This window comes from Elephantulus edwardii, unplaced genomic scaffold, assembly GCF_000299155.1.
Source record: "Elephantulus edwardii isolate Elephantulus edwardi_28Jun2011 unplaced genomic scaffold, EleEdw1.0 scaffold00048, whole genome shotgun sequence".
In the NCBI taxonomy this organism is placed as follows: domain Eukaryota; kingdom Metazoa; phylum Chordata; class Mammalia; order Macroscelidea; family Macroscelididae; genus Elephantulus; species Elephantulus edwardii.
The window spans coordinates 17,296,500-17,306,276 of record NW_006399798.1 but is presented as its reverse complement, the minus strand read 5'-3'; the positions used below and the strand labels follow the sequence as shown (position 1 = coordinate 17,306,276).

Below are 9,777 nucleotides of genomic sequence, written 5' to 3'. Positions count from 1 at the left end.
AGATAATGTTTTCCCGGATCCAGTCTGTGCCACTCCAACCATATCCAACCCACTTAAAGCAACTGGCCATCCCTGAGCTTGAATAGCAGTAGGTTCGGTGAAATTCTGTCTTGCAATCACATCCATGACATTTGCTGTAATGACAACAATTTCCCAAAATTTGGAAATGCCATGAGAAGAAAAACACTGAGTACAAAACGACCACTTAAAAAAACAACAACAAAACAACCCAACCCCCCCCAAAAGAACCACACACACACACACACAAAAACAAACAAACAAAAAAAACCCCCACGACCACTTACCAGGGAAGTTTGCCTCATAAAAATTCAACACCGGTTTTGGGCAGTTGTGACCTCTAACTGTAACTTCCTTGCTTCTTCTGTATGTCTCCACATCTTGCTGTAAAAATAATTGTGAAACTACCATCAGCCTCTTGACATCATCTTTTAACTAAACAGGCAACTGACAGACCCATTAAAGAGGCCTTAATTTGAAAAATCCTACCTACACACAAAACCCTACCAAGTATTATCCCCTCCAATTACACTGATACCAACTAACGCAAGGAGAAAAAACTTAAAAAGAGCTAATCTCCATAAACGTAATCATGAAAAAGACAATCAGATTTTGATTGTATAGAAGCCTTAACTGAATTAAACCTTCATACAGTCACATGCAATCACTCACCGCTGTGCGCCTAGCCAAATCAGGGTGTTCTTGATAAAAATTCTTCTCAAATTTGGGCAGCTCATCAAGATTCCATTTCTTTTTAACTAGCTTCTCTCCAGGGTTTCCAAACTTCTTTCCAGATAATGGTCCTGCCCTACTTCCTCCAAATCGAGGTGCTCCAAACCTGAAATCAAAGTGTCATTCACATCTTCAACTCTCCACCGCTTGGCAGCCACTTGTCACCCATAGCCCAGCTTTCCAGTCAAAGAACCCTCTCTTAAGGTAATGTGCACTCTTTTTAAATCGACATCTTCTTATCAATTTCTGTCACCCCAAGTGCGCACAATTAAAAGGCCAGGAAAGAAAGCAGCCAGGGATTTATCACAGTACCCAAACCCCTCCAAGATCAGATTACAAGGAGGGACAATGGATCACAGCTATAGTCTATCTCGAGAGCTTAGGAATTAAGTGTCTGGGAGACTAACAATGTCAGCAGCACTAACAGGTGAGGCCTGATGATGCTTCCACTGTCATTTTTGAGCAAAGGTGCTTAGATTTTTTTTATTTTTTATTAAGGGACAACACAGGAAAAGCGGACTAACCAGGTAGAAGGGAGTGGCCATAGGGACACTGAACAGGTGAGCCACGATGCTGCTTCCATGGTCATTTTTGGGCAAAGGTATTTGGATTTTATTTTATTTTTTTAAATAAAGGGGACAACACAGGAAAAGGAAAAGCAGAGCAACGGGGTAGAAGGGGGTGGCCACGGGGACACTGGGAACAGGTGAGCCACGACGCTGCTTCCACGGTCATTTTTAAGGAGCTTGGATCGTTTAGTAAATGGACGACCCAGGAACAGCAGGGTGGCGGGGAGGGGTGGGCTCGGGGACACCCCGCGGAAGCACCCCGGTTCCCGGCAGCCACGTTACATAACCCGAGGAAAAGGCGGCGGAGGAGGAGCCGGCGCCGACCGGGGGAGGAGCCCAGGCCGGGCGGAGCCGCTCGGGCGGCGTTCCCGCTGGGGCGGCGCTTCCCTCTTTGTCTCGCATTTCTCTCTGCGCCACATTTTCTCGCCGCTGCCATCTTGAGCGGCTCCGCCGGGCGGGGTAACAAAGGCGCCGCCGCCATGTCCGAGGCCGGCATTTTGTCCCTGCGCCTCGGCCGCAGGTGGCCGGAGCCGGCGGGACCGGCCGGCCGCGATGGCGTTGGAAGGGGGGGGGGGCCCTCGCCCCCACCCGAGCCCGGGGGTCACGGAAACGGTCCCCCCCGGGAGGCGGCCTTTGCTTCGTCTGCCTCCCAATTTCCCCTTTCCGTCTCCCTCCCAATTCTCCGAATCGCCCAGGGCCCAGAAAACATACACTAAAAAAAAAAAAAAAAAAGTAACCTCAAACAATACTAAAAACCCAATCTCCACTAATCGCTTTCGGATTAATATCAAAATGGCGCACATCTTCGATCGAGGAGGGCCCAGCGGACGCCGAGAACGCAGATGTTTCCAATAACTGTGCCCCCACCCCCCCTCCTCTGCTTGACTCTCCCATCCCCCACCCGCAGGGACCTGACAGGTCAGTTCTTACCCTCGATCCCGGCCGCGGTCTCGGTCACTCGAATAACTCGACATGGCGTCAATGGTTGCGGTTAGTGCGTAAGGAAGAAGAGAGAATCGGACGCGAAGAGCCGCGAAGGGTGGCGACCGCGAAGTCTTGCGGAGGCGGCGGCGGCTCAGTCGGCAAAGATAAGACGCTGAATCGGGCAGCCGGCAAGTGGGCAGCGCAGCCGAAGAACGATGGAAATGAATGAGGCGCCGGCTGCCGTGCGGCAGCCGCTTTTATACTCTGGACCGCCCCCTCCGCCGCTACGAATGCTGGGAACCGCTCTATGACCTAATCGCCCCGCCCTTGCGCAGAGGCCCCAACGCCCGCGGGCGTTCCGGAATCCGCCATGTTCTCACTCTGCCGCTCGCATCCGTTCCTTGCGGCTATCCGTTTTTCCCCTTTTCCTTATCGGGACCCACTACTAGAATATCCCTATGCTATACTTTATGTATAAACTTAATAAAGTTTACCTTTTTCTCATTCTAGCAATTCGCCCCACCCTGTTCCAAATCCAGCCCACTTTCCCCGCCCCCCACGCAGATGTTTACGTCTCTACAAAACCCTCACACCCATAACCAAGTGCCTCCGGAAGGCGGAGCCTGGCAACGTCACGTGGCCGCCACCCCCGCCCACCGGTGATTCGACGGGCCAGCTTCCCAGTTGGCGTCGGCGGAGGGATACACAACGAAATAGCACCCCGGAAGTGCTGTTCTAATTCCCTCCGGAAACCGGTCAGAGAGGGGGGCTGACCTGACCTGTCAAGAGTCCCGGACTGAGTACCTTTTAGCGGGCTTTTGCCCGCGGAGAATGGTATCTGGATCTCGCAAACCGCCGCCGCGGCTCATGCGGTGAAAAGGAAGTGCTGTACTCATAACCAATCAGCGGCCAAAAGCCGTTTCAAAGTCCCTCCCTCCTGACCGCCGCTCTCTCGCCTTGCGGCTCCCTCCTCCCGCCGCCGTATGCGAGCTGTGCGGCCCTTCCAGGACACCGTCCACCGCGCGCCCGCCTGGGAACCGGCTGGCGAGCTGCCTCCGCGACATGGCCGGCTCCGAGGCTGGTGAGTCGCGGGCTGGCGCCCGGCTCCCCGAAAGTCCCTGCCCACCTAAATTGCTGAGGCCTCGGGCCCCATTGATCTGGGGTCTGGGCTGCCTCCGAGATCGAGGACGGAGACCCCGTCGCAGTCGGTGCTCCGTAGACAGGGTCTACCGCTCCCCGCTTCACGGCCGTCCTGCCCGCGGTTTGCAGTGGAGCCGGAGAATGACCCTTGGGGGAGTGGGGAGTCCGCCTCCACTCCGGCATGCAGGTCGCATGCAGATCGCAGAACAGCAGTTAGAAAAGAATCGCCCCGGGACTTGCATTTCTCTGGGGTCTGAGGCCGCTGTTGAAACCGTCTAGCTTCGCAGTATATGGACACTGAGTCAGTAGCTACGTTTATATTGAAGCTTTAGGGAGCAGCGCCCGTTAGCATCTGTCAAACTCTCCACTCGTGTTAAATAGTGGCGTTTTCCCTCTTCAGTGCCCTCTGGAGTTACCGGCTGTGCCTAGCTGCGGGACGACGATTTGGTTGTCTAGGACGCTTTCAGCCTTTTCTCCCTAGACAACGTACCAGCCAGTTGACATGATTTTGCAACCGTGAAAAAAGGATAATGTGTGCTTTGAAGGAGAACTAGTGACAGGGAAAGATCTACTGCAAACCCCTTAATAATTTGTTTTCATTTGTGTACTAATACAGCTCTCTGGATGGACGCTTATCATTTTATTAGCTTTCCAGATTACCTTTGGTCAAGAAATCTTTTAACTACTTCCAGGAAGGTGAATTGAGGGAGGACTAGGTGATACCCAACCGTATTGGTAATGAGTTCAAGGCTTAGGTGGTGAACACAGGGCTGTTTTTAACGTAGTTCTCATAATGTGTTTTTTTTCCCCCCCCATGTACATCGAATATAATTTAGTTGTTTAAAACTAACAATAACAGCTTCAGTTAATCATCACCTATTTGGACATCAGGAAGATTCCAGCTTGCTCAAGAGAATTGGGTAAAAACATGTGTGCACTGCTGGGAATTTGACACAACATCCCCTAATTAGTTTCTGTGACATAATATTTCCATTTGCTTGTAAATATATTTGAACTGAAAACATCTATACAAGGCTTTTAAGATAAAAAGTACTGGTAAACAACCCACAATTTCATGTTTCAGCAGTAAAGGCTGGGTAGGCCTCATAGTGTTTGACAACATCAAAATCGCTTGTTCTTGAAGGTAGCCCCCAAGTATTTCTTTAAAATAACCTAGGAAAGCCTTTGAAATTCTCTAGAAGGTAATAAATTTATCTTCTACAGACTTTGTGTTTCAGTGAAAGCTTATTGCTTTGAAAAGTAAATGCTATCTGAAGTTGATCTTTCCCCCTCCTTTCCCAACAGAGTGGGTAACCATTGCAAACAACCTTCTTCTGAAGTGTCATATACACCTGAGGATACATGCCCTTGAAGACTGTGACTCTAATGTGTTTATTGCTCTTTATCAATCTATTTTGGGAGAAAAGGTACCAGGTAAGGATAGTAAAAATGAGGGTTGTTTGGGTCACAAGTTACAAGTGTCTTCAGTTAAGACACTTGCTAATGCTAAAAAAAAAAAAAGAAAAAGAGAAAGACTTGCTAATTATAAAATCTTGTTTTCTCTTTATCTTCATCTTATTTCTGGTTAAATATCACACTCATTGCCTTAATAGGTACCCATGCATAATAGAGACCTTCATAGAGACCCATGCATAATAACTTTCATTGCCTTCCAGTTGGAACTGACTTCTGACTCCCCACCGAGTTTTTAGAAGCTGTAAATTAGAGGCGATGAGGCCCTCTTCTCCTGTAAAGATTTAAAGCCCCAGACACTGATGGAGAGTTGACATAATCTGAATCAACTCGAAGACAGTGGGTTGGGCTTTTTTGGAAGATAAAGAGGTAACAGGAATCTGTGAGATTTAACCTGGAATACAGCAAAAATGAAGTGTTATCTTTGGGAGAAATGAGCTAGAGTCACAACATTCAAGATTTTCTGAAAACCCCAGTGCCTTCAACTCATAGTGGGTTTCAACTCATAAGTTCCAGTTCATAATGACCCTCCATTGGAATTCCAAGATTATACATCTTTATGGGAGGAAGCTGCCCACAATCTCCATTGAAGTAGAGATATATCGCCTTTCTTTGATAGCAACATACATTGCACGTTCAGGCTCTTTTCAAGATAATGATGTTATTCTGTGCTATCAAGTTGGAACTAACTGAGCTACCTTTATAGCAGTTTTTCAGAGACCATACATGGCATGGAAGTTATTGCCCATCCTTCTGCCTCAGAGCAGCTGATGTATTTGAACCTTTGGATTTGCAAGCAGCACAATTCCTTACTCACTAGGCCGTCAGAACTCTTCTTATGTGCCATTGAGTTGGAACTGGCTTACAGCTGACCTTGCAGAGAGATTTCAGAGGCAGTAAAGCACATGGGAAGAGATTGCCCATCTTCCTGAGAAGCAGCTGTGGACTTGAACCACATGCCTTTGGGATTGCAGCATAGGTTCTTACCACTATGTCTCCAGAGCTCCCTGTTCAAAATGATAGAACCTATGAATTTATTAACTGTCTTCTTTGCAAGTTAGTTACAAAAAACAAACATCAGTTCTCATTTCTAATATTAATTAAATAACAAGGCCCAACAAGTTTGACTCATGATTAGAACCTTTGAAGATATATATTTAAAAAGGGTGTGACTTTCAAATGGCAGAATTAGATTGAATAGTGATTTTTAAGACAAGTCAAACTGATTTGGACAAAGTTACTCTGGAAAGGTGGTTGTCATTATTGGTGAGCACATCTAGGGCTACAGCTGTTTATTTTAACAGATTAGTAACCATCAGTTCCTGGGACCTTTTTTTTCCTTCTAATACATTTAGTGCAACTTGAACACCTTCCTTTATCGTCATTTGGTTCTTGATCATACACTACTTCCTGAAATGGTTCTGCATCTACCAATTCTTTTTGGTACAGTGTCTCAGTATATTCCTTCCATCTTCTTTTGATGCTTCCTGGCACTCAGGATTTTGCCATGGCATCCTTCAGTATTGCAATTGAAAGCTTGAATTTGTTTTTCAGTTCTTTCAGCTTGAGAAATGGCAAATGAGTTCTTCTCTTTTTGTTTTCTGACTTCAGCTCTTTGCACACTCCATACTACTTTGCTTTATAATCATTATACAGTCTTCTCATACTGCCCTTTGAAATCTCCTGTTTATCTTTTTTACTTCAGCAGTTCTTCCTTTTGTTTGACTTCTCAATGTTCTAGTGCTATTTTCAGAGTCTCTCCTGACATCCATTTTGGTCTTGTGTTTCTCCCCTATCTTTGCAATGACCTTTGTCCCCTGTCTTTGCAATGATGTTTTGCTTGACTTATGGATGGTATCCTTGAAGTAAATTGATTTTTTGAAACAAAAATCCTTACCACCAGGCCAACAGGCAACATCATGATAGATGGTGAAGAGAGAGAAATTGTCAAGGACTGCATCTTCCTTGGATCTACATCAACATCTTTGGCACCAGCAGGCCGGCTATCAAAAGACATACTGTGAAGGTAAAATCTGCTGTCAGGGATCTCTCCTGAGTACTGAAGAGCAAAGATAATAACGGTTTAAAGACTGCAGTGTCCTTGGGCCAAACCATGATCTTTTCATTTACTTGCTATGCATCTGAAAGTTGGACAGTGAATAAGTATGAAAGTAGAAGAGCCAGTGCCTTTGAATTTTACTGGAAGAGAGAGCAGGTATCTCAGGGATTGCCAAAAGGACTATGTTGTGGGAAAGGGGCAGCCATTGTGCTCCTCGAGGCAAGGATAGGGAAATTTCATCTCACACACTTTGGACATATTATTAAGAGGGGCCAGTTCTTGGGAAAGGACATTATGCTTGGAATGGTGGACGGAAAGACCTACAATGAGATGAACTGACAATGTGTCAGCTGTGATGAGGATGCACAGGGTAGGGCAGGGTTCATAAGGTCCCTATGAATCATCGTCAGCGACGGCACTTCACGGCATTATTATGGCGAGGAAGCTCTGGTGGCCGCCCAGAGGCTACACCTTTCTGGCCATTGGAGTCACTAGCATCGCCACGGGGAATATGGCCAGTCTCCTCCACTGTGGCACACAGCCTCAGAAATGCAATGGAGAGTCAGGTATTAGCAGTGAGTGTGATGAGCTCTAAGAGCTGCATTGTCTCTCCCTCCTTTCCCACTGTTACCATGAGTGCTGATGGGCCAGCCTGGATCCATGGAATAACCTCTAGCTGGGATCTCTGATACTGATCTCAGCCAGCTCTCTTAAAATATATTTATTTATTTATTTTATCCTGCTCTCCGAACTTCATCTTCCTCAATACCAGCTATGGAACTCCAAACTTAACTTGATATTGAAATCTTTCCACACTCTTGTCAATACTGGCTTTTGAAAGCTTCTAATGCAATTTCCATTAAGTCTTTTAATTGAAGTAGGAGTGGCATCCACTTCCGAAATAGCTTGCCTCCAGAAACACTATGAACTTGGAGAAATGAAAGTTATACAAGTGTTCAGGTCTTTCATTCATAGGTTCGCTGTGAGTCGACTCAGGGCACTTAACATCAACAGTATCTCTCTCCATTTAACATCTGCCACTGTTTCTTTCCTGGTGTCCTGGGAAAGAAGTCAGAGAGATTAAAGCTTCATCTCATGCCTGGCCGCCCTTATCTGAGGATTAGCATCTCTCTGAATGTATGGATCTTTTTATCTTCTGTAAAGGAGAATCACAAGCATTGAGGACTCTCCTTCATAGGGTTGCTATGAGTCGCCTGCGACTCAACGGCACTTAACAACAACAAAGGAGCATAGTGGTTGGACTGCTAACTGCATGTTAGTGGTTCAAATCCACCAGCCATTCTGTGTGAGAAAGAGAACACTCTACCCCTATTGTGAATCAGCATCAGAAACCGCGTGGAATGTTGTCCTGAGTCAGAATGGACTTGAAGGCAGTGGGCTTGGTTTTTAGTGTCCCTTCCATGAGGTCCCTGGGTGCCACAGGTTGGCCTAAACTGCTAGCCTAATGGTTGGTGGGTCCCTACCCCCCCGCCAGCAGTGCACAGCCTGGCGATCTGGTGATCCGCTTCCATAAACTTTTTTTTTTTTAAAGTTATACCTAGGTAATCCCAATGGACCACTTTGTGCTATGTATGGGGTTGCCATGAGTCAGAGTGGACAGCAGCGGGTTTGGGGGTTTTGTTTTGATCTTTTGTAAAGGTAACTGGGTGGTGCAAAAAAGTTTGTCCTCATCTACTAAGCTACAGCTTCGTGGTTTGAGCTGGAGGAAAGGGCTGGTGATCTGGCTCGGTAGGATTAGAGCCACTGAAAACCCTAGAGAGCACAGTTCTCTCCTGAAGCACCGGGGTCACCATGAGTCTGTATTCATTTGACAGCCAGTTTTGTTTGGTTTAGATCTTTCGTTAGCATGATGCTTGCTATAGAGCATGTTGGTGTGTGTATATGTGTCTATGAGTATGAATGATGGTTGAAGAAAACGACATATTACAGTGTAGAATTCAGGCTCTGTGAATTTGATCTAGATTTTATATCTCATTCTATTTGGGTGCCTAGTGGGTAAGTGTTGTACTGCCAACCCTAAGGCAGGCAGTTCAAATCCACCAGCTGCCCTGAGGGAAAAAGGCGGTCTCCTCCTTTGTTATTAACAGCCTCTGAACACCTGCTAGAGGGTCAGCTATGAGGGGTTCTGACTTGACCGCCATGAGTTGAGTTGTTAACTTTGAGTTCTGTTTGTGTAGAGCCTACATTCCTATCAAGCGCCTGGTCATAAAGAAAAGCTTGGACCCTCACAGGTACAAAAATAATGTCACTTTCCCCCTCCAGATCTCATAGTCATTCCCAGGAGTCTGGAGGACGACGCACATAATGTACAAGCAATAATTGATTCACTCGCCTTGGATTACCTCCAGATCAGCTTATCTCACATAACAGGTTAGTATATACTTCACCATCCAAAAGTTATACACTATATGAGAATAATTTATTAGAACATTTTTCAATTGAATGAGTAACTTAGAGGGTAGACCAAACAGCAAGACTGAATATTGTTGGCTCACTGGTAAAATTCAAATGATTAGACATTTGAAGTTATCCAGGAGGATCAACACTGAGGTTTTGCTTGAGCTGGATGTGTAATATAAGTATCTTAGCTGCTAGCTGGAGTCAGTTTTTTATTTTTATTTGACTATTTTAAGTACCATGCTGATTTATGGAAGCTAAAGATTGGGAACAGCTACACGGTCCACTCTTGTCACATGAGGTCACTGCATTGGAATCAACTGAAGGGCACGTAATAACGACAATAATCTGCTCTTGATGAGCATATTTTTCTAAAGAGAAAGTATCTGTTTTTGAATGTAGTTGTAGGTGAGAAAATATGGTAAATCAATTTAGGGACCATTT

General features: G+C 46.0%; 2 protein-coding genes across 2 annotated transcripts in view; one reads left to right on the top strand and one right to left on the bottom strand.

Annotated features, from left to right (window-relative positions):
- The window catches only part of DDX5 (DEAD (Asp-Glu-Ala-Asp) box helicase 5), a 6,249-nt gene extending 3,917 nt beyond the window's left edge, over positions 1–2,332 (bottom strand). The window contains exons 1-4 of the mRNA XM_006886405.1: positions 2,250–2,332; positions 691–856; positions 306–402; positions 6–134 (exon numbers count right to left, since the gene is read on the bottom strand). Of these exons, the coding sequence (XP_006886467.1) occupies positions 6–134; positions 306–402; positions 691–856; positions 2,250–2,293 (436 nt within the window). The 5' untranslated portion in view covers positions 2,294–2,332. The remainder of the gene's footprint in view (positions 1–5; positions 135–305; positions 403–690; positions 857–2,249) is intronic.
- Positions 2,333–3,305: 973 nt separating this feature from the next.
- CEP95 (centrosomal protein 95kDa) overlaps positions 3,306–9,777 on the top strand; it is a 30,012-nt gene continuing 23,540 nt past the window's right edge. The window contains exons 1-3 of the mRNA XM_006886404.1: positions 3,306–3,324; positions 4,689–4,817; positions 9,199–9,306. Coding sequence (XP_006886466.1) covers positions 3,306–3,324; positions 4,689–4,817; positions 9,199–9,306 — 256 coding nt within the window. The remainder of the gene's footprint in view (positions 3,325–4,688; positions 4,818–9,198; positions 9,307–9,777) is intronic.